Raw genomic sequence first — 25,051 nt, forward strand, 5'->3', positions numbered from 1 at the left:
CACGTTTAGCGGAAGAGTAAAAGCGGATAAGTGCCGCCCTCTCTTTATGTTTTTAGAAGCTCAGGTCGCCCAGGTCTTGCGGTTGATGGCGCTAATTGCATAGATTCGCGGGTTTAGAGGAAGAAAAAAAAATTATGTTTGACTTGTTGCTCCTAGGCAACGCTGGGCATCAATATGTTAAAAGAAAACATCACCACAAACGTAGAAGTTGCTGTTCTTCAAAGAATTATAGCCGTCCGCGAAAAAGAACCAGGACGTTTTTGGGACGTTGGGCCCCTAATTTGGTAGGAATCGGTTTGAGATCCTTTATTTCCTAACTTTTCACCCAACCAGAGAGGTAATTGTCAAATGTTCAGCTTTAGGTGTTTACTACCAACTGTGTATTGGCTGATCCGAACTGCAGGTACGTGGGTCGCGGTCAACAGTCGATAGCTTCATGTCCTCCCAACAATGATTAAACGTAGCGTTTATAGCATATTCTAAACAACAAAACCTATCAAAATTAGTCGAAACGTACATCAAGCCTCAAGGTTGACTTATGCGCAATAGTGATATGAAAAATACCTTTTGATTTTTTACTTGTTTGTAAGATTATTCTACAGAAAAAAAAATATACAGAAACCTTTATTCTTTAAGTCCTAAAATGCATGAAATACAGTATTTAAGGTGCCATTGTTTAAAATATTTAGACTTTAAACCGTCGTTTCGGGGAGTAAAGAACCTTTATATTTATCAAATTCCCCGATACTTTGAGCGGGGTGTCTAAATTGGTGTAGAGGGAAATTTTCCCGCTAAATTTAGCAGGTAACCTGAATTGGTGTATAGGCCCCATGACGTCACGTCACGTGACATAATTTAATCATTGACTTGTATCGGGTTCAACTGGGATCCGTAGGCTGGTGCTTTGCTTCTGCTTTGTATTTTTAATGCAATAGCTTAGTATGGGAACCCTGCAAGGACCTTACTTGCTCGTGTTGGCGTTGGTCGCGCCGAAGCAAGGCCACGGGAGAAAGCGTCAGCAGCGGAACGCAGGCTCAGTTGCTGGCACTTTGTTGGCTGTTGGTATGACCTCAGAGCGCGCGCGATTGGGGAAAGGAGGAGGAGCGCGGTGAAAACGAGAGAGAAGTGTCAGCGCACCGCTTACAGGCCCTCTTCTCCCTGACCCCGCCCTCGCCCCCAACACACTCCGCGCGCAGAGAAGGTAGGAAGTACGCGTTAAAGTTATTGCACCTTCACCGCAGCCACGTAATCTTTTTCTCCACTCATAAAATTGACGTACGCTTATGAGTTCTTAATTGTGTACTTAATTGGGTTACTTTCATGATTCTGGGCCCGACTTCCCGCGGACAAATCGGCTCCAATCAACGGTGGCTCATATATTTTCGACTTGCATTTTGTTCGATTTTTTAGTCATCTATGATGCACGTTTGAAGTGATTGATTATGAACCCACCAATCTCTCACCTCGAATACAGATGGGGCGGCCTGTGGAGACGACGTACGTTGTGCTAGACTACGAGAACTTTAGCCTCCGCCAACTGTACTCCTGGGAAGGTGGGTCCGGAATCCCAACACTGACGCGAGTGCGCTCACGCGCTTCCTCTCGTTCACCACAGTTATGACGATGTTCACGGACATGTTGAGTGTCTACGAGGCCCACTACCCGGAGATTCTAGAGAAGGCCCTGGTCATCAACGGTAAGTCATTAGACGACATTGGACCATGTAACAGTTCCAACTTTCTTCCATGTCTTCCACAGTATCGCGAAGGTCACGACATAAGTCGGCACTGTGGATTCGAGGAGATAGCCCAATATCAGGGTTGGGCAGTATCGCGATACAAATGTATCGCGATAGTATTCAATAGATACATTTCGTATCTGTATTTCTGTATCGCGATACATTTTTTTCACCAGTATCTGTATATCTGTATCGAAATACATTTGGAATGGAGATACATTCAGGATGAAATGTATTTCGTTACATATCGTAAGAAAGACTCCCAGCTCCCACCTGTGCCGGCAATATCAGGTAGCAATCCACGACGGTCTATGTTTGGATTATGCTACTCGAAACTTGAAGACTGCAATCCATGCGTCGGTGGCGAAGGGTCGGCAGGAAGGACCGTCACAAAAGGGATGCCATCGTATCGTTTTTTCAACCCTAACGGGAGATAAGACAGGGGTTCCAGGATGCTTCAGGTGGTCCACTATTTTCGAAAATTCCAAATTACACTGTCTGCACGATCTTCAACAAAATCACCTACAACGAAAGTGCGTACTGCTCTTTCATGCAGCAGCGTGGGTAAAGTTTCATGTTTCATAAAGTTACCGACAGATAAAGAATACTAGTTCATTCCATGGTGATGTCATGTTGACAGGGGCGTCCTTATTTAACAGGAGCGTGGTGGGATTTGATGGAATTTAGGGTGACAGAATTTATTTAGAGGTCGAAGTCATATCGTATCACTCGTCAGACGGACAGAATGTCAGGGAAGGAACCGTGGCCAATCCTTCATGGAACGTTTGTTGAGCCCAAAGAAGACTCCTCTTCGTTCGAAACCACTACCTTTAGGTGAAGTGCCAAGCCTACGGGAAAGTAATTTCGGGATCAAAAACTACCATTTCAAACTTCACCTCAGTTGTCGTCTCAAAATATTTGAAAAATATATTGCAGTATCAGTATTTCTATATTTGTATTTCTTCCCTCCCTAAATGTATTCCTGTATTTTTATTTCCAAAGACATTTTGTCTCTATTTAATATCTACTTCCGATACGTATCGCGGTACATTTTAACAGATATATTTTAGTATCAGTATTTTAGCTAATATTTCAATGTATCCCAGCATTTGTATTTTCAAATAGATTTCTGAGTATTCCTGCCCAACCCTGAAAAATATTATATTATGTCCTCCGATATTTACTCCAATTAATTTGAGCACGAGTCATATATTCCGCGAAGATCCAAAAGCCGCCACCCCTCACTTTGTAAACAGTGGCGCCAGCGACGCTACTCAAAGTTTACGAACATCCGAAAATAGCACTCCTCGTGTTACGAATACTGTCACGACTGAAAAACAGAAACTTTAATAATAAGACTTAGAATTAACGTCTAATGCCGCGAGCTTGTGCCGAGAAACATAAAGTAACAAATACCGTACATAATTTGACGACGATGACGGAAGGACGACGTCCTCAAGCAGCCATGCGAAGCTCCTTCTGTAAGCGCTTGGGTGTCTAGAATTTTCCGGGCTCAAACAAACAAGACTCCCGAGTCATCTGGAATATTTCATGCAAACTAAAGGAAGATAAAACGGATAAGCGCTGGCGGGGACCAAACCACAGCCAGCGGCGTGGGAGTCAAGCACCGTGCTGACTCAGCCATTCGCACGCGGCTTTATGCCCATATTGAAAAAAAAACGCATCACCCGAATGCAACGCAAAATTAGACTGGCAACTGAAATCAGGAAAAGAGCAAACTATGAGGTCGCCTAAAACGCAGATTTTCACAGTCCTATCCAGCATAGTTCAGTTCGAATCGGACGACGGGAATCACCTTCGGGTCGCAGAGGGCGACGTGACCGTGTTCATGTTACGTCGGGCAGCGGCTTGCGACGATGAATTTGTGTTTAGATCCAAACTGGGTAGCCGGGCTGTAACGGGGCGTCGTGACGACAAAGATTGTACTGGCCATCGTCAGCAAGTGTGCGGCTTGAATCAAAATGCGGCCGAGCTGGCGGACTTCCTTCGCTCGTTGACTGACGAACCGAGCGTTGTCGTCCTGCTCGTCTTCGTGATCAACATCCCACAAGTTGTCCGTATCGTCGACGGGTTCGTAAATAAGAAAGTCATCGAGGTTGTAGTCGGGGTTGTCGTTGAAGTAATCGTCCGGGTCGTTCTTAAGTCGCTGTCGAATCCGTCGTCAGGGTTGCCGTCGAAGCCGTAGTCGGGATCGTCGTCGATGTCGTAGTTCGAGTCGTCACCTCTGTCATCATCACAGTCGTCAAGGTTGAAGACACTTTGTCGTCGAGGCTGTAGTCGGGTTGGTTGTTGACGTCGTAAATGGGATTTGTATTTGGAGTAGTCCGTTTCATCGTCGCCGTCGTGATCGAAGTCGTCATCATGTTATCGTGGAAGTCGTATCAAAGGTCTTTGTCATGTACATAGTCCGGGTCGTTTTCGAAGCCATAGTTGAGCTCGTCGTTGATGTCGCAGTTGGAGTCATCCTCGAATGTTTCCGGGGACGCCGCCTTCACTGTCGTCGTCTTCGGAGTTATCGTGTTCACGGGTGGTACGCATCGTGGGCATAGATTACGTTAACCGGCACCTCCACCAAAATGCCACGAATTAAAAATACAAACTTGATTAATACAACTTAAAATGAACGTTTAATGCGATGAACTTGTGACGAGAAACGCATTGTAAAAACTTTGACGGCAATGAATGGACGACTGACTCAAGCAGCCATGCAAAGTCCCTTTTGTGAGCGCGTTTCCGCGCTCAAACAAACGAGATTCTCAAGTCATCTAGAACATTCCAGTCATGCAAACAAAACAACGATAAAAAAGACAAGCGCTGACGAGAATTAGACCCCCGTCAGCCGCGTGGGGGTTGAGCACGCTGCTGACTCATCTATACGGAAGTGGCAATATCCGCAAGATCCAGAAGCCACTGCCTCTCAAGCATATCACATAGCTCATCGTTTTTAAGGGCCTGTAGATTATTAAAAAGACGAAAGCTTCAATGAAGTTAAAAAAGGACTGTCAAAGCGCTTAGCTTTTTTTTTTTTTTTTTTTTTTACACTAATAAGCTTTTTGATATTCCAATCACTTGGTTTCTAATTAGTTACCTCGTACTACGCCAGTTCCGTTTCGAAATGCAGTATCGACTGCACAGCTCACTTTCGATATTCATATATTTACTCCAAACGCGTAGCAAGGTGTGTAATATCTTCTATTAAACACTTGTCACCGAAACGTGCTCCCATTAGTCTATTTTAATATTCAAATAAATCCCGGGACACCAAACCAGATTTTGTTACTGCTTCAGCTGGTACCAAAAGAGCCATGTATCTTCATGGCTATTTTAGATATGTTCAGGCCATTGGCCTGAACATATATAAAATTACATTACTGTTTGTTTGTTTTGTGTGTGTGTGTTTTTTTTAATAAAGCTTCCGGAGACTATTAGGGAAAATGTACGTTCAATAGACCTTTCCATAAAAGGGCTCCTGTCCGGTTCCATTTTCATTGTTCGTGCGAATGGCGCGTGACTTGCTTCCTTTCTGAAGAGGCGAGCATGAACGTGTTGGGCTAAGAAGATCGCACGCTGGGTTGAGGACTTGTAAATATTGGAATGGAGTATATAAATAAACACCGACATCACCTAAGTATGCATGTTGAAATGTAAGGTTGGGCTTTGCGCTTGCACTGCTGGAATTGTATGCCATGATTGGTGTGAAAGATGTGGCGTGTTTCTCGCAGCGCCCAGCTTTTTCCCGCTGGTCTGGAGGATCGTGCGACCCTTTCTATCGCAGAGAACAGTGGACAAGGTACTTATTTTTGCAAAGGGTGAGTGTGTTGTTCTCGATAGTTTCATTGTGGAAACGATGCTCCCATTTATCTGTGAGAACAACTCTTACTATTACTGTTAATAGTACTGTTAGTGTTAATATTACTATTACGTGACGGTCACTCCTAATTATCGACGCTGGGATGCAGTGTTTACTTCAAGTAAATTGTCTAAACCACTCTTTTTTCTGTTTTCTCCTTCGAGGTCACGGTGTTGAATTTTTAATGATTTGTGTTGGGGAGGGAGCAATAAAAAGCTACCATAAATGTACAACTAAATAGCTACAAAATAATAGAGCGAGTGTCAGGAACCCTTTTGATTCTAGATTCATGTAGTTTATTTCGAACAACTTATTTCCATGTTTGTTTGTTTTTTTGAAACCCTGCTTCCTTGAAATAGAGAATGGTGATCGTCACGAGGAAACGGACTGTGCAGTATCAAACAAAAACAAAACTTTCTGTAAAGCCCCTTTTTTATTGCTTTAAATCTTGGAACTAGAGTACTAACAAATTCTTTTTTCCCTATATGTCACTTTTGAAACAAATGTATAGAAAACGGATGGGCACATGTGTTTCACGTCAAACGTGTAGCGTCTACGCTCTCGGCGCTGTTCATCGGTTAGGTCAGCGACTGGCTTAACACGTGGTATGTACACTGAAAAGGCATTCCTGGAATAAAGATACCGGCGCTAACCCGGGGTTTAAAAACGTGTGGCAAAGGGTCAAGTTGCTATCTGCCGGACGCAGAGCGGATGCCTCGCAGGGCTTTACCGCTAAATGGCACCTCAAATCACGGCGATATGTCGTGACATGAAAATCACTCGCTTAATAGTCTAAATGGTCTGGGTTCCACTCTGGCCTGGCGCAAACGCCTTTTTACTCCGATGGCCTCTCCCCCCTCTCCCCACCCCCCCTTACATGCACACGTCAAACGCTTTAAAACGCGGAACGACATTGTCCGGCGTTTCGCTTTTGAAATCGAACGCTTTCGACGAGTGCAATGAAGACAGAGGGACAAAGAGCTAGATCGGAATCTGCCCACTAATCATTTTTACAACCAGAGCTCGGCGTTCTCACATTGCCCGCGAGCTTTCGTCTTCTCTTCTCCCTCGTCCTCTCCCCGCAGTGACTTGATGACGCAAAAAGTAGACTTCCTATTGTGAGTCGACTCGACACTTTCTATATTCATTTTAAGCCTGCTGGTTTATCTACGTCATAATTACCGGACGCCTCAAAAATAACAGCGCAGCGTAGGGAATCCACACAAACACACGTCATCACAGGTCTCAAAAACAATCACACTTAGGGACACCTTCAAAGCAGACAAGACACTCACACAGTGCTGACTCACAACTCAATCTCTATTTTTGCACTTCTTTTTCTACTACGCCTTTTCGATACATTCATGAAAGTTTACTTCTTTTTCTTCTACATCCCATTAAATGATACTCATGTGAGCTAATAAGATAAGCTACTGAGATAAGCTAATTCTTTTCCTGATAAAGTGAGCGACAGAGTGCTTACACATTTGTCGTCATCCCTGGCAATATTTTCTGCTTCCACTATCTCTCTAGTCAGTTGGCTACCACTTCTGCCCAGCACTGTACACTTATCTATAGTCCGTTGCAACCTAAGAACGAAGGGCGAGGGTAAGACGGGCCGGGGAGGAGGAAGCAGACGAAACGCTGGAGAAGAGAGAAGCAAGCCTCCTTCTCTCTTTAGCGTTCCGTCTGCTTCCTCCTCCCCGACCCGTCTTACCCTCGCCCTTCGTTCTTAGGTTCGTTCTTAGGTTGCAACGGACTATGGATGGTGCCGCACATCCGCAATCACGGCAGTGTGGGCCTAAATGTCCTGAGTTGGTTTTGCTTATATTGTTGCTGTGTTCCCGGAGTCTATCGTTTAAACATCTCCCAGTCTGGCCGATATATCGTTTCCCACAGGAGAGGGGAAAGGAATACACTATCCCTTCTGTGCAAGGAACGAAACTGGTCCGGTGTATTTTTGTGCAGCTCGCTGGATGTTGTGGAGGATTGTTCACTTTTTTTTATCAGCTGGAAAGCTTGTTTGGAGCGGAGAAGATGACGTTGATGTTTACCCTGTTTGCCACTTTTTTAACACCATGAGAGACATTGTGGATGTAAGGCACAACTATGAGTCTAGTTGACCTGTTTATTGGTTTTCGTCTGACGACCATCTTTCTCTGTTCTTTAAAAAGGTTCTCTGCCACTGATGTTAATAAGGAAGTGGGATATCCTGCTGATGACAGGCGACAAATTTGTGCACAGAAGCTTGTCTTTATCAGATGTTTGCACGATTTTGTAACTCAGTTTTTAAGGCAAAGTATTACGATGCTCTTCTTCACCAGCTTAGAGTGTGCAGAATTGAAGTTAAGGAGCGGCTTGTTTCCTTGCGGCTCCTACAACCAGCATACGTGAAACGTCAATAAAAATATTCGTAAATCCAGGAATCTAATGGACCTTTCAACGGGAAGCTCGTGCGTGACCTCCTACGGATTCATGCACTCTTCGAAGGTTGGAAGAACTTTGGCCCTCGTGGTGGGAAGCTTCCTGCTGTCGACATCAAGGAAGATGATATAATCGTCTACGTAACGAGGATTGTTCACGACTTCTAGGGAGTCTAAGCTTCTTTGCAGCCACAAGCCATGAGGAAACAAGCCGCTGCTTAACTTCAATTCTGCACACTCCGAGTTGGTGAAGGGGGGGGGGGGGGGGGGGGGGGGGCGGCATCGCCAAACTTTGCCTTAAAAACTCACTTACAAAATAGTGCAAACATCTGATAAAAACAAGCTTCTGAGCACGAATTTGTCGCCTCTCATCAGGAGAATATCCCATTTCCTAATTAACACCAGTGGCAGAGAACCTTTTTAAAGAACAGAGAAAAGATGTCATCAGACGAAAACCAAGAGATAGGTCAACTGGACCCATAGTTGTTCCTTACATCCACAACGTCTCCCATGGTCTTACAAAAGTGGCAAACAGGGTCAACATCGACGTCATCTTCTCGGCTCCAAACAGGCATTCCAGCTTATGCAAAAAAGTGAACAATCTTCCACAACATCCAGCGAGCTGCACAAAAAAACACCGGACCAGTTTCGTTCCTTGCACAGAAGGGGTAGTGTATTCCTTTCCCCTCTCCTGTGAGAAACGATACATCGGCCAGACTGGGAGATGTTTAAACGATAGACTCCGGGAACACTGCAACAATATAAGCAGAACCAGCTCAGGACATTTAGGCCCACACTGCCGTGATTGCGGATGAGCGGCACCATCCATAGTCCGTTGCAACCTAAGAACGAAGGGCGAGGGTAAGACGGGTCGGGGTGGAGGAAGCAGACGGAACGCTAAAGAGAGAAGGAGGCTTCCTTCTCTCTTCTCCAGCGTTCCGTCTGCTTCCTCCTTCCCGGCCCGTCTTACCCTCGCCCTTCGTTCTTAGGTTGCAACGGACTATACACTCCGTGTGGGAACTATAGGGGGCGCTTTGAAAAACGCGCGCAGCGCCGCTAGCGGAGGAGCTGGCGTTCGACCGTGAGGCGCGTTCAGCAGCCTGCGGCGCCTTTTTGCATGCCAAGCTGTGGCGGCGGAAGCGCGCACGGACGGAACTTTTGCTTTTTGAGCCAATAAGTTGAGGGTGACGTTGCATGAGTGCTGGGGCAGACCTAAGAAGGGCATTTAGCTGTTCTCCACTTCTTATATATTGAGTTTGAGTCGTTAATAGGGGTAATTTCTCTAGTTGCGCCCAAAAAAGGAGTTGGAGCAATTTTTTGAAAAGCAAGACGGCCGCCACCATAATTGCTTTGAGTGGGAAATTTATTTCGCTCGTCGCTGTAAACCTAGGACTGCTGGAACGATGATATTTGGAGGCGAGTGAGATGTACACTAAGTTTCTGCACGAAGTGTGTGAAAGTTGTTTCTAACGAATAAAGAAATAAAGCTGTACGGTATATCCAATATTGGACCCAAAATGTTGTGTTATAGCGGGCTGTGCAAAGTGCAGATTTGGGCACACAGGTGCTTGGACTGGACAGTAACATGACACAGCACTTATTATACAAAAAGAAAAAAAAAGTAGCATAGGGAAACCAGGTGAACATTTGTTTTGGGCGGCGTAACTCAATGGGAACCGGTTTTGACCATGAAAAGGCTGTCAAGATAATACCACTGGTCGGGGGAGGTGGAGACTTTAGAGGTAGGAAGGGACTAGTGGACTGTACTTCAAATTGAAACAACTTTACGAAAGGTAGTTCCAAGGCCGAGAAAACAAAGTTGTCGGCCAACACACGGTTTGGCCGCCAAGGACTTTTGCGGTCAGCTGTTGTGTAATAACCTGTTGTGCGAGGTGCTGATTTTCGGCCCACAGGTACTTTGACATGACCGTCCCTTGGCATAACATTTATTATAACAAAAATAGTTGGCATAGCGAAACCAGGTGGAAATTTAGTTTGGGCGGCGTAACTCAATGGGAACTTTGACCGTCAAAGGCTGTCAGAAAATACCACTCATCGTGGGAGGTGCACACTTTACAGGTAGGAAGGGACCAGTGGACGGTACTTCCAGTTCGAACCACTTTGCGATAGCTGGCTCTTAGCCGAGAAAAAAAAATTGTTGTCTACAGAACTCGGGGTGTCAGTGTTTCCACGTCCAAAAGGAGGCTGATCAAGAAAGAAAGCACACCACATAAACTTCCATACGCAAACGCCGATTCTCCAGTGATTCCGAGTTTCATGGTTGTTTTCTTTAGATTTATATTTGTCACTTTTTTTACCGTTCGAATCTTTCTTCATGAAGTATAGATTGCGTGCCATATTTGTCCGGAATTATCATCGACTCGTACGATGGGGACGAAACTTCTTTGGATGGCATTCCTCCAACGAAATTGGCACTGCATACCCGCGAGTGTGGGATGGCATTTCAGTTCGTCCCATCGGCGCTGACACATGTAGGCGTTACTGGTACGAAAACAAACGCAGAGCGCAAAGCGGCAGTGTAGAATATGTCAGCCGTGTCGACACAGTGGCAGACATGATCGGGACACCAAATTTCTCGCGTCGTATGGCACGGCTCCATCGTTGTCGCTGTCCCACAAAACATCGGCGAGGTGAAAAACTGTGAAACTTTGTCTCCACGAGATACGACGCATAACTATTGAAGCACTTAATGACGCAGCACAGGCTGCGTCATTAAGCTGTGAACCCAGCGCAACAGCACCACTCCGACTTCAATGCGTACCAACGTACGCCGGCGTGGTTTCGGTTTCGTTTTCTCTGGGGTGCTCACTGCCTACCTTCGGTACCGGCCGCGCGGCGGCGCGCCAGTCGCGTCGCACGGAGTGTATAGATAAGTGTACAGTGCTGGGCAGAAGTGGTAGCCAACTGACTAGAGAGATAGTGGAAGCAGAAAATATTGCCAGGGATGACGACCAATATGTAAGCACTCCATCGCTCACTTTATCGGGAAAAGCATTAGCTTGTTTTAGTAGCTTATCTTATTAGCTCACATGAGTCTCATTTAATGGGATGTAGAAGAAAAAAAAGCCAACTTTCATGAATGTATCAAAAAGGCGTAGTAGAAAAAGAAGTCCAAAAATAGAGATTGAGTTGTGAGTTAGCGCTACGTGAGTGTCTTCTCTGCTTTGAATGTGTCCCTAAGTGTGATTGTTTTTGAGACCTGTGGTGGCGTGTGTTTGTGTACATTCCCTACTTGCGCTGTTATTTTTGAGACATGGATAACCAACCAGCCCAAGTAGCCATTTTGTCCAGCTAACGGACGCCAGCGCGGGTCACTGGCTGAACCCGAACGCTGAGTCAGCTTTCGAATGGCACTCATGTTCAATCAGGTAGAACGCTAGTCCCTACCGAACGCTGACGCGGCACTATTCCACCACTGGCCCCTTGCAGATGGCTGGCGAGAAATAATGCGGGACACCTTCGAACCCGAGAGGCTCCCCAAGCACTGGGGCGGTGACATGCTGGGTCCGGACGGAGATCCGCGCTGCACGGACAAGGTACGTTCAGAGCATTACGCCGAGGTCACAGCTGCTGAAGCCACACTCACACTGCCCATCCCTCGTGCAAAACACGTGGCTTTTGCCGTACACATGATTACAGAAATATCTGCGGACAGGCCTCAAGCAGCTTCCAAGCATGTTTCATGCGTCAAACATGTCTAAAGACAGGTTTTCTTGTTCTTGTGGTCAATGTAACAGGACCGTCATACAAGAAAACAAAATGGATGAGACAGTGTCTTTCATGGAGGTAGGAAGCTTCTGGAGGCGACATGTGTGTCACCTCCGGAAGCTTTTCAACTCGTGTCTTCAGAATGACTTTTATAAGGCAAGCAGTGTGACCGCCGATTTACAAATCATACAAAAGACAATTGCAATTACAATTTCGAAGTCAGAGCTAAGAATAAAGAAAATAAACTGTTTTTCTCTACCTGCACCACCTGACGATATAACAGGTTTAATCCAATTTAAAATTAATAATGTGGGCCGTATTTAGCCAAAAGTGTTTTTAGTTAGCAGACACTGGCATGTTTTTTTGTTTTGTTTCTACGCCATCTCAACTAGGGTTGGGCGTCGACTAAAAGTTTTAACCCGATTAATCGCCACACATTAATCGATTAATTCATCGATTAATCGGTTTCGTTCATTCCTATGCTTAAAGAGTTTGTTTTGCTTTGTTTTGTTTTTTTATGTCGAAATTAAAGAGTTTTCCTCTGCTAAATGTGTAATAAACCACGCTGTACAATTTCCCATTTTATATCAACCTTGACATGTGGTTGAGGACAGTCTGAATACACCCACACTGACAAATTATTACTTCAGCCGCAGAGGCCAAGAGGTTCGTTGACATTCTCCGGCAATAGCGAACTCTTTTCATTGTTCACGATAGTTTCTGCTGCCCTAGACGGACACTAGGACGGTGTTGAAGTGGCCGGGGACACGTATAACCTTTTTACGTCTTTCTAGTCACAAATCGCGACCCTACAGTTTATTTTTACCGGATTAAGCGATTAACATTTATCCGATTAAGAGGTAAAAATACTAATCGCGATTGATGCATTAATTCATTAATCGGTAGATGAATCGATCAAAGGCCAAGACCTAATTTCAACCTTTGTTTACACTACCGTTTGTTACGGTTTCTAAAAAGAAAAATATATTGTATCGGTAATGAGATAACAAACTAAAAACTCTCTCAGTTATTCTGAAGGGCAGCTTATTCAGATCCAAATAACGCTGTGTAAAGAGGTTAAAGTTAATTGGCTATACAAAGGAGTGGCAAATTTGCTGGTTTACTGTTTAATCACCCTCCAGGGGAACCTGAAGGCGTCTCTGTTGTAAATGGCCGATTTGGCCACTGCCGTAGAATTGCTAACCTGGAGTATGTAACGTGCTAGACTAAGTACTGAACATACGAGCGCACGCCGGTGCAATGCTCACGCAGATCGATATCGCCAGGAGTGTGGATGAACCTCAGGTTAAGGCAAATTCTGCAATCAATAGTCGACGCGCTTCTGATTATTGGGAGTTCTCCCAGTCTTCTCTTAGCAAGCAGGCTTGAAGGAGGCCATCCGAATAGGCAATCCAGGAGCGGTTTGCGTAGGGCTTTGCAAACATCAATTCTCTTGAATGAGCATGCAGGGCTGCCCGTTCTGGAGGAACACCGGAGAACTGTCTAACCGAAGACGCAAGGGTGAATATCATATTGTTTAGATTGCATTAATGCTGCTTGTGATATCTGATATGTTTGACCCATACGAAGCTTGCTAAAATGGCGCCTTTATTGGACGCCATGGCAGTGTGCATTATTGATTAGCGCAATCGGTATTCCGATTCTTTCGCACCAGGGCTTTTTTCCTCACAAACCATGACCTACGCCGCTTGCTAATCGTACGCCTGACTCACAGCTAGAGCTATTCACTTTGCCCAATCTTTGGCTTGCCCACTAAAGTTGGCAAGACGTCAAAGATGGTGCAGACCAGAAACATGTCTACGCTAGTTTACTGCTTTCGGAAGTCCCCCATTGCTTCAAAAGATTTGCGGCAGCGTTCTGAGGCGCTCGATGCATTGTTCGATGAACTGTTAAGCTTCTCGCAATTCTTCAATTCCCTCATCGTTTCTTCTACACTACAACTATTACAAATACAAATTCAAGATTTTTTTATGACATCAAGCTAAGGATATTCTCCCAAGTCGTTAGACCTTTCCTCTTTTATGAGCTTTGACAAGCTACATCATTCTCTGCGGGATTCTCCTTGGCTCCCTATCAACTAACCATCAAGGCCTGCCTTGCAGGTGTGCCCAGGTGGCCAGGTGCCGAAGTGCCCGCAGATGGGCCCGGACGCTTTCAGTCAGGTCATCTCGAGTCGGGACGCCTGGGAGCTGCGCGTGCCCGTCCAACAGTCGCAGAGCTTACTGCGGTGGAACTTCAATGTGCAGCGAGGGGATCTGGCCTTCGACCTGCGCTACCTGCAGTCTAAGGACGACAAAAAACCAGAGGCCTCCGACGAGCCGCTGACGAAGCCGCAACGTCTCACAGGACAGCAGGAAGGCAGCCTCCGCTGCGACAAACCGGGCACATGTGAGTGTGCTGCTAGTGAGATACCGGATGTTTATATTGTGCGCACGCACCTTGAAGCTGGAGTCGCAAAAAAAAGCGGGTCCGTTCGTTTAGACAATATGATATACCTAAATTTGAGAATAATATTTAATCGGCACGGGCTGTTCAACAGCCAGTTCAATGGGAACTCAGGTCGCCTTCGTGTGACGAGTCTGCTCACGTGGAGCACACCAACTTGATAGGTGCTCTCGCTTCACGATCGTTCGCGTGAGATGTTTTTACTATATGAGTTCGCGCTAAAGCTAGCCGAACGTTAAACTTACGCTGCTTGATTAAGTGAGTGTGAACACAATATCGGCGCCTCCTTGGTTTTCACTCATCAGTGTGGCTTTGAGTAGTTACGTTTCCACGCCGAATGTTTTGCCCTACACTATACCTTTCCAAAACACGCAATTTTAGCGACACCCTCTTAGCTTTCAAAGACATCATTTATTATTTATTAAATATAATACTAATAGTCGATTTCTAGACAAAAAAGAATTGGTGAACAAACGAATAGACTAACCGAGATTATGTGCTGTAAAGTGAAGCCTTGACATCGCCATACTCTCACGTTTTCGGGCGCCCGTGGCGCTGGTCTCGTTCGTAGACGTGCTGCGTTTCGACAACTCCTTCAGCTGGCTGACCAGCAAGAACCTGACGTACACCGTGGAGGTTCAGCCACCGGACGAAACCCCCTGAAGAAACTCGGTACCACCCCACCAGACGGCACGTCGCTTGACGTACACGTGACGGACCACGGACGCCACACACAACCGTAGTCACCAAGGCAGCGCCCGCTGCATCCATGGACACACTTCCAATGCGCTCGAAGAATGCTTTGTTTCGTAAACGTTGTAATCCAGAGCTTTTTTTGACTGGATAGAAGCGCTGAACGACAGGGACAAAGTGAAGGTACCAACAACACGGAGTGTACTCGCATCGCAACTGAAAGTTTCTTAGAAAACACACTAAGTTAAAGGTGTACTCCAGAGACTTTGTTTACGGTCGCTCGCTGATTGGCTTTAAAATTCGCTCAACACACAGATAGACATGGGCGTACCGGTTCCCTAAGTATTATGTAAATATTTTAAAAAATCGCAAAATTCTTGATATTTTCTTATTTCGTTTTTTATCGTTTTTTTTTTTTTTTTTTTTTTTTCCAAACCGAAACCCTTACTAGCAACACTGAAGTGTGACGACAGAGATGGTACATAGTGGGCAGTAAACCACATTCCCAAGTGAATACAAGACGTTTGATGGTGGGAAAAGAATGCTTGGAAGCCCATTTACTAAGAAGCACTAAAAAACGCTCGACGTAATCTGTTTAAGACTACCTACGCAACCTTAAAATATTTACCGTTTGTGACGCCACGCCAATGGAGAGCGCTTGGAATTTTGAAGGCTGGCTTCGGCATCATCTTCATTTCCAGTTTTCTCGATAGCTATTGTGAATTTCGAGACAATAAGTACCTTACCGTGAAAACTCAAGGCCGGGTATTCCAAAAATGCAATTTCTTTGGGTATCTCAAAAAACGGCCGGAGGACCCCTTTGAATACCCTACAAAAACCACGACACTTTGGGCCACCCCACAGTCTTTCTAAAAATAACATTTTCTGATCTAACGGCCACAGAGGCTCACAAGTGTGAGCCGTCTGTGGCCCCATTAGACCAGGAAATGTTATTTGTTTGGGAGATAGAGACAGAGAGAGTTGGGTGCTGAAGTGACGTAGTTTTATTAAGGTATTTAAAGGGCAATCGATCATAAAGCAAACCAAAATAAATTGCTGGTATCACTTCAGTGGCAGGAAATATGATTACAACCGAAATATTACCTCAAAGTGAAGCCGCGTACTCCACTCAAAGCGATTTAAAGATGCGACCAGCTGATTTTTTGTGAACGGCTTGCGGGTTAGCTTTTAGTCAAGGAACACTGGCGCAGCGCCCCCGTCAAGTCACGTCGCGGGTGGGCGGTGGTTGATTTCGCACGTGTACCGCGTACCGCAGCAGCACGGTGACGTCACGTCACGTCGCGGCCGGATGGATGGATGGATGGTAATGGATATATCCATCGTAACGGGAAGTAGCTTGCGCCACGTACCCTAACATTTTGTCGTTCCTTCATTTTTTTTTTTTAATTTGTATAAATTTGGTTTTAACAACACCGGCTGATCATCAGTTTTGCCACCCCTCTAGTAGAGCATTTCTGTTTTGCCGTAGGCGCCCTAAACCAAACTTTGAGCAGTGATATTTATAAAACTATACACAATATCTAGAAGGGAAAAAAGTTGTACCTTGTAATTCAGGGACACTGCTTTAATTCAAAAAACGGTAGTGACCAGAGGTGCCCTTTAAGTCAGTGTGTTTCTTAATAAACTTTCAGTTTCGATTGCGCTCCGTGTTGCGCTTAACTTCTTCACTTTGTCCCTGTCCTTCGGTGTTTCTATCCAGTCATAAACCAACTAGCCCAACTCAACCTTTTGTTCCAGAGTTCTTGTTGTCCAATCAAGGCGGCTATCTTCCGAAGGATATTTTATTCCGCAGTAAAAGGAATTGCACTCTTGGACTGATGGCGATTTAGATCTATTTTCAGCCCTTCTTTTATTCGTGCCGTATAGACTACTACTCTAAAAGAAAAAAACTGGATGTATTTTAAATGAGTAGCATATGAAGGGCCAGCTCCTAACGCTTTCGTGCGCGAGTCTGAAATAGCAGCCTCATTAGGGTCTGCACTAGTCGGCTGCATGTTATCCGGGCAATCGGCGACTTCTCTTGCAGCGGAGACTTTCTCTGTGTGCGCCAACAGCAAAGCGGACTACACGCACTAAGAAGGCTATAGGTCGCGTGCTTCGCTTACCACCTAAGCGACGCAGGAGAGAACATATAGTGGGCGCCGCAAGGGAAAGACGGAAGGATGGCTACACAAGGCCTCCCACACCTCAGGCGGTGTGGGCTCTCTTGAGAAGTGCGACTGACGTAAAATTGGCCGGAAAGGATTATCTTTTTTTTTTTTTTTTTACGAGATAACAATTTTGCTAGAGCTTCGCAGTGTAAAGCGCAAACCGCATGGCGCGTTTTTGCTCGCGATTCAGGCGTGTCGGCGTCAAACTGACGTCATTTCCTGCGCGCGGGCGCGCTTTTTCGCGGGAGCGTTGCTTTCTAGCCGACCCAGAACAAGCCGCGCGCGCCGAGGCGTCAAAACGCCTCTCGCCCAATGAGGGTCGGTCGCACTATCACGTGATCCTGCTTAGTGCGCTGTTTCGTATTCGGCACATTTCAAAGTGTTCCAAAGCATTTTTATTTTCCATATAAAAATTGTAAAGGTGTTTTTTTGACACATTTATTGCTCATTTTGTAATATTTGCGTCAACATTTACATCGCGTGTTGAGAATTCTGTTATCTGAGAACGCTGATAACGCGTGGCCGGCGGTGCTTGGCTTTGTCTGCATGCGGGTGCCCCCGCGTCAGCTTCCGCGCGAGCGTTCATAGCGCGTCGCGTTTTCGCGTGCAGAAAAACGCGCCATGCGGTCTGCGCTTAACGCTATACATATTTCGAGTGCTTATCGGGCGGGCCGAAAATGCCCGAGGCACTGGGTTCTGAGTGCATGGGCGCCGTACACGCCAACAAGCGGCTCTTACGTCACGCCGCTTTGGTGGCGCTGCTATTGGCAACGCGCATGCGCAGACGCAGCACTTCAGGCGAATCTGGTTCCGCGCACGTGCAGCGCTTACGCCTCGTGTGTTGGTAAGCAGCATCTCGTAGCCTATAATATTCCGCACAAAAATAGCTATTTCGCACGATCAGAACACGTTTTACAGACCAAAAAAACGCAATCGAGTTTAAACGTTGACCACGTGCCGCCTACACTATGTGGACTAAGCGTCCATGCTATGAGAATATGGGTATGCAGTTTTTCCAGCTTGACGCCCTCTCGTCAAAGAGGTTTAGTCGGTGTGTCAGTCAGCACTATCGCAAACCGCTTGCTTTCGCTACCGCGCGACTGTCGCTCGGACACTAAAAATTTGTCGCGTGACTGGTGATAGCCGCGAAAGAGGTGCCTACCACGAAATTTTTGAGTAAATCCATATTCACGAACGCGAAATGATTGTAGGATGTTCGTTACGCTGAATTCGTATGACATATTCGGGGGTATCTCGCGAACTTTTTAATGCGAAAGCATTAAATATCTCATGGAGCGAACCGACGTTATCAGCATTTGAAGCCGCGTCAAACAGCACCTAAACTTCCTTGTCCCATGAAGCGAAGCCTGTAGTGTGTCGCAGCCACCCCATTGGCTGGCGCGCGGCGCAGTTCCAAGGAACGCCACCCCACAGAGAAGCCCTCTCCATGGCGCAGCGGGCCCGGCCGCCGGTAAAAGGGAGCGGCCGGCCGCAGAGCCAGCAGAGCAGGCCCGCGCAGTCTCCGGCGAGGCCGGAAGGCCGAGCTCAGTGAGGCGCACAGCTTATTGGAATACTCTACGTATACGAATGCATTCCGACGCGTTAACAATCTTAAATGTATTTGTAATTTTTTTTTTACAATTAACATGATTGAAAACATCGTTCAGTTACTTCGTCGCAACGACCAACGGATATTCCTTTTTTTGTCTGTGTGTGTGCTCTCGGCAGACGTCTTATATTCAAACAAAAAAAAAATATTTTTCGAACTGCTTGTTTCTGCACACGGCACGGTTGCTGGATACATGGATGCCCGGAAGCAGCGACAACGATAAAAATTGAACCGACCGAGGGGCCCTGCTCATCATCTGGTAAGGCCCAGCAAGGTCTTTGCCTATGAATAAGCACTTGCTTATTTTTTGCAACGTCGAAGGAAAGACGTAGGCGAGCGCAGAAGGAACGGTGCATATTTGTGCATTCGAAGCGGCCACTGAAAACATGCAGTACCAGTGAAGCGAGAAAAGCCACTTTTGTCTATATCTTTTTTTTCTTCTTGTTTTGTTAGAATGGATGTTCTTCAAAAACATGTTATTCTCTGACGGAGAATTCTGACTTGCAAGGGGCTGTTTAGGAGGTCACTAGTAAACATGAAATGCAACGATGGCTCGGTCAATTATAATAGAAAGCGCATTTTTAGCGGCAAAGGCACACATTTCTTATGTTATTTACTTTCATTATTTTATCAAAAACTCATACGTCAGTTATAAATATGACGTCTTTATTCTAAGTGTATGTTTCTATATTTTATTCGCATTGGAGCACTCATAAAAACAAAGAGTCCGTTTTATTCACCACCCAGAAACAACCATTCATCTTGATACAAGCATTCCAAAACAAAATCCTACAGCGCACTCAGATAATATATACATCAAAATTTATGGAAAGCAAAATCTAAACCAAGCCTTTAAATTAAATTTACGCTAATTGCACTGTGAAAGTACTTGTGTCTAATAAATACGCGTGTGAGCATACAAAAGAGGTTACACTTTCCTAATCAGCACAAAAAGAACAGAAGGGTTTGATGAAAATCTTATGGTGAATTCCGTTCGCAGATCTCGAGCGCTCCAAAAGAACTCCATTTGGAGCGCGCATATTCCGCACGCAGATCTGGCTCAAGTTGGTCATCTTCCGCTCGTAGATTTCTGGCAGCGCCCGCTCCACGGAGCGCCCCAAACTCCGCCGAACTTGCTCTGCGGGATTTGACAGATCTCTCCGGAGGTTGACAGAGCGGCCCACGTGATTTCCGTCTAAATCGGCGGTGCGCATGCGCGGCGAGGTTGGAGAGATCGGCGGGCCGCCGGGCCGGTCGGGCCACGGTCGGATCGTGGAGTTGGATCTGTTGGGTGCGTCGGTTGTTTACTCTGGATTGTGACGGCTCGAACGCTTCTACCTCGCGTAGATCAGGGATAAAAAGCCCGGAATGTGGAGCGTGGCAAATCGTAAGCGCTGACATCTGTGATCGTGAGAGGAAGAACGACAGAAAAGCCGGAGGCAGACGCAAGGTTAGGCCTACTCATTCTGCTGCCAGTGATTGTTTACCTTTTTACACTGCATTCCGTCGGCGTTTTCCCGTGAAATAAAGCAAGAGGTAGTTAGGCAACGACCGCGCAAGTGATGATTTGTTACCTCCGTGTTTATTAAAGTCGTACTAGAAATCTGAACTCCACCGCTGGCAATCGCTGTCCGTGCACCGCCGCTTCGAGGCGGCCGAAAGGTATGTGACGCAGATGTGACGGTGCCGAACGCGGACGTCTTGTCCGCGTTCGGCGCCGTCACCGTATAATTGCGGTGACGGCGCAGAAGCCTGACATGGGCGCCGTGGTACGTATAATTTCACCCGGCCTGTGTCGCGTGTTACTTTTGCAGCTAAGCAGTGACAGTCGTCACTGGTCGTCGGAAAGATCAGCCGGCTGAGGCGTTGGTGGGCTGGTCAAGTTCGAGCAGCGGCCATTTTGTACGGCGTAGGGAGAAGGGGTGAGGAGGGGTGTGGGAGAGGTCGCTCCAAAAATGCAAGTTTATCTTCCCCTCGTCCATTCGGAGCGGGTCCCACGGAGCGGAATTTCGCCTCCCTCGCGGATTTTCGAAAGCGCTCCAGATCTACGAGTGGAATTCACCATTAGATCTGTGCGAACCAATTTTATTGCTAATAAAGTACGAATATTACAATTTCAGTGCTAGTCAAATTCAAATGTTTTAATACGAATATTTTACAATTAATATGAATTCGGCATGAATTATTTCAACAAATCTTGTCTGGAAATATTTTCGGAAAGCGTGTCAATGAAAAGGAACAACAAGGAACAAGACAAATTACTCTCATACTTGTATTAAAAGAAAAAATAGGTTCTGAGTAAAGCAATATTCGATTGTGTGCTTGTTTAGATACCGGCGAGTCAGTTAACTCCAATGGGTGTCTAATATTTCGGCTGTAGGTGAGAAATGTAGCCAGCGCTGTACAACTCCTGGTCTTGGGTCTTTAACGTGCGTCATGCAGTGATACACGAACGCACACCGACACGATGCTCATCTGGAACTCAAACAGGCAGATATTGAAATGGAACCCAGGATACCTGCGTTCTGCAGCACGGGCGTTCACTCCATTTTTTTTTTTTTTAATTGTGTAAACCAGTAAACAACATTCCCCTAAATGAACGGCAGGAAGAAACGGTGCCTACCATCTGGAATCGCTTCAACTAAATCTTTGATTATTCACCCAGTCAACGCGAAACGTGCGAGGCCCCCTCACCATCGAGGTTTCTTAAATCTTGTAACTCGGTGAATCTTGAACGTCCCAAAAACGAGGTATACACCTGCTATGAATTACTACCGTTTATAAGTTTGAATTGGCGGACACAAAGAATTGCGCATGATATGTGATACGCTTCTTAGCGAGCGATTTTAAATTTATAAAGGATTCTTGGTAGAAATTGTATAGAACAAATTAATCAATCGCCTGAATTGCCCGGGACATGGCCGAAAATTTTAGAAAGTGTGAACATTTTTCCTTGTCTTCCGAGCACAAGTCGCGATGTCATGAACTTCTTTGCCACGTATTCGATGCGGGAGGAGCTAAGCGTCACTGGCTGACTCAATGTAGCTAAACCAAGTGTGCGGTGCTTTGCAACACGCGTGCAGAGCATGTCACTTACTTAAATCCAGAACCTGTTAGAGCGCAGCTCTTAGGAGCCCGTTCCCAACTTGAGCGGCGTCGGCGTCGGCGTAACCAAGGTCATCCCAAGGTCACGTGGCCCCCCAAGGTCATCTCAAGGTCACGTGACCCCTCCCCCAGGGTCACGTGACCCCCAAGGTCACGTGACCCCCCCTGAAGTCACGCGCCCCCCCCGAGGTCACGTGCCCCCCCCCCGAAGTCACGTGACACCCGCCGAGGTCACGTGACCTCCCCGATGACGTCATCGTCACTGATGACGCCATCGGCATCCGCATCGTCATCATCACTGATGACGTCATCAGTGACGTCACTGATGACGTCATAAGTGATGATGACGATGACGATGCGGATGCCGGTGAGGTCATCAGTGACGTCACTGGTGACGTCATCAGTGATCATGACGATGACGATGCGGATGCCGGTGACGTCATCAGTGACGTCACTGATGACGTCATCAGTGATGATGACGATGACGATGCGGATGCCGGTGAGGTCATCAGTGACGTCACTGATGACGTCATCAGTGATGATGACGATGCGGATGCCGGTGACGTCATCAGTGCCGGTGACGTCATCAGTGACGTTCACGTCATCGGGGAGGTCACGTGACCTGGGGGTGTCACGTGACTTCGGGGGGGGGGGTGGCATCCGCATTGTCATCGTCACAGATGACGTCATCAGTGACGTCACTGATGACGTTACCGACATCCGCGTCGTCATCGTCATCATCGCTGATGACGTCATCGGAGTCCACATCGTCATCGTCACTGATGACGTCATCAGTGACGTCACTGATGACATCATCGGCATCGTCACGTGACCCCCCAAGGTCACGCGACCCCCCCCCCAGGTCACTTCACCCCCCCAGTACCCTTCCCTCCTCCTCCTCAAGAGCTGCGCTCTAATTCGGTGTTACAGGGAGCTGTAAACGGCTTTCACTTTTTGTACAGAAGCCTAACAGATAAAAAAAAAGAATCCGAGAGGTTGTGAATACTCTTGACGCCCGCCGCACTCGCTATAATGTAAAGCTCCAGGCTTGATTTTGAACATTTTTTGTTTTTGTTTTTTATTAAAAAAAAACAATCTCGAGGAGCTGTTACTCACTAGAAAGAATACTCACACAAGCAGCTTGCACGTTTCTTTAATAAATAAACGGTTTTTAATTGGCATATCTGCGAACGGATCCGTGCTGTTACATAGCGCGTCGTCTACTCACATTCTATCCACTTCGACACAGAAGAGCACCTGCGAAATGGCACCGCCAAAACATCCCGTCGTCAATAGGGCTTACGAAACATGTACGGTCACCGTATTAGAGCGCAGCTCTTGTGGCTCGTTCACATTTGCGAAATACGCACTCGCCGCCGACTGGGTTCGCTTGCCGAAAAAAGATAGGGCCGTTCACATTTGTTGCCACCTGCGGAGTGCGTGGCGCGAGCGTCTCGCAGTTTCCCGAACAGACGAGAGCTGACGCGAGCTCCCAAACCTCCTCCTTGTCCGCGTGCCTCTCGTCGCAAATCATCGCCAGCTCGTCAGCGGGGATCTGACGTCAGCAAGCGCCACCTCCCCCGTGCGCTCTGATTGGCTTGCTGCGAGAGAAAACTTTTTTCCGGCGTTCGAAATTGGTCCTAGAGCGATCTTGCTCTCCGCTTGGAAATTCTGCCTGCTTTCGTAGCCGGGCGTCAAAATTCTCGCGGATCCGGCAGCAGGTACGGAAGTGTGAACGAGGCATTAAAGGGGTACGGAAACAAAATTTTAGCGCCGATCTTTCTGCATAAATATGGGCTAGGGACAGACACCACCTCGGAAATATCGATATCGCGCTGTAAAATACAGAACTAATTTTAAACCTAATTAAACGATTTCAAATTCGCATCTGGTGGATGGTGGGAAGTTCTCGTGACATCACTTGTGGCATAGGAGCAGCGCCATTCTGTGGGAATACGGCGTGCCGGCAGAATTCGCCTATAGGCCTGAACGCTTTTGCAAAGCCTTGGCGGAGAAAGCCAAAGAGTAGTTGGCCACAGTGAGCTCGTTCGCGTTGCGGCTCTTTGCACGACACGACCCGAGCGTGCTTTGGCACGGCCGGTATTAGCTGCTGCGAGTTGCGAGCTGCGAGCCGACGTTAAGAAAGATATGTTTGAACTACGACAGTGTCAACAAGAGCCACGCAAATACCTGTTCAAACTCGGATCGGACACGCGCGTGTGATCGAAGTGCTGGATTCGCTCTGTTAGACCGCGTTTCGGTAAGCGCTTCTGGACCGTTCTTTTACGATTGCAACTCGATACTGACATGACACTCGGCAAAGAAAGGTTGGACCGACAATCGCGTAGCTCCCACGAACTGCTATAGCTCGACAGTGACCTAGCGTCGTATCGGAATAAAAATGGCATACTAATAACAAAGTGTACATACCATGTTGCCAAGGTAATCCGTATGGCGTTTATTTGAGTTTTAGATCACACAAAACAAGGAGATAGAATCAGTCAGAGTCCCATTTCGACGACAGCGTTCGTCACCGCTGTCTCGGAAAACAAGGAGATGGAGATGACAAGGGGAAAAGATTGACCTCTGAAATTTAGTTCAGGGATCAAACTATTCATCCGGGAAGGGTTCACAAGGGTCACGCGGGCATATTCCATTCAGCAGGCCAGCCGGTCATGGGCAGACGGTCTTGGCCAAGGACCGCCGGAGGAACGGTGCGCCAAGTCGGTGTTGCTGCTAAGCCTACTATATCTGCCGAGCTCGCTTGGTCGATAGAATCCTGGCCGTTGTAGCTCTTCTCGGGTGTTTGTGGATCCTGCGTTCTTGATCGCCGCGGCCTGTTTCAAGTACTCCTTCCTTTTTTTCTTGCTGGTTGAAGTCGGGACGCACGAGAAGAGCACGTAGAAAAATAAATGTCCGTTGGTCGTCCCTACCAAGTAACTGAGCAATGCTGTCGGCCATGTTGATTTGATCGTAAAAGCTGCGGAGCTGTCGTAGGATTCTGTCGTAACCTGCGCAAAAGCTACGACAATTTCGTTTCGAGAATACGGGTTTTCTCTCAAATTTGTCGTACGCACTTTTTTCGTCGTAAGTTCGCTTTGAGAATCCGGCCTCAGAGCTGGTTTGTCAGTGGTGCCGTGGTTGCCGACTTGCCGTGGTGCAGCGTGCGTGCAGCCCTTGCACATCTCAAACGGCCACGTTGTCACAGGTCGTAAATAGTCGACGCGCCACCAAATGGCAACGCTC

The 25,051-nt window shown here is 46.8% G+C and overlaps 1 protein-coding gene across 1 annotated transcript in view; it reads left to right on the forward strand.

Annotated features, from left to right (window-relative positions):
- LOC8036914 (SEC14-like protein 2) overlaps nucleotides 1-16,749 on the forward strand; it is an 82,619-nt gene extending 65,870 nt beyond the window's left edge. Inside the window, exons 7-12 of the mRNA XM_042293839.1 lie at nucleotides 1,475-1,553; nucleotides 1,616-1,696; nucleotides 5,482-5,568; nucleotides 11,483-11,589; nucleotides 13,885-14,170; nucleotides 14,799-16,749. Coding sequence (XP_042149773.1) covers nucleotides 1,475-1,553; nucleotides 1,616-1,696; nucleotides 5,482-5,568; nucleotides 11,483-11,589; nucleotides 13,885-14,170; nucleotides 14,799-14,890 — 732 coding nt within the window. The 3' untranslated portion in view covers nucleotides 14,891-16,749. The remainder of the gene's footprint in view (nucleotides 1-1,474; nucleotides 1,554-1,615; nucleotides 1,697-5,481; nucleotides 5,569-11,482; nucleotides 11,590-13,884; nucleotides 14,171-14,798) is intronic.
- The last annotated feature ends 8,302 nt before the right edge of the window (nucleotides 16,750-25,051 follow it).

Source organism: Ixodes scapularis, unplaced genomic scaffold, assembly GCF_016920785.2.
Source record: "Ixodes scapularis isolate PalLabHiFi unplaced genomic scaffold, ASM1692078v2 PGA_scaffold5__190_contigs__length_132052651, whole genome shotgun sequence".
In the NCBI taxonomy this organism is placed as follows: domain Eukaryota; kingdom Metazoa; phylum Arthropoda; class Arachnida; order Ixodida; family Ixodidae; genus Ixodes; species Ixodes scapularis.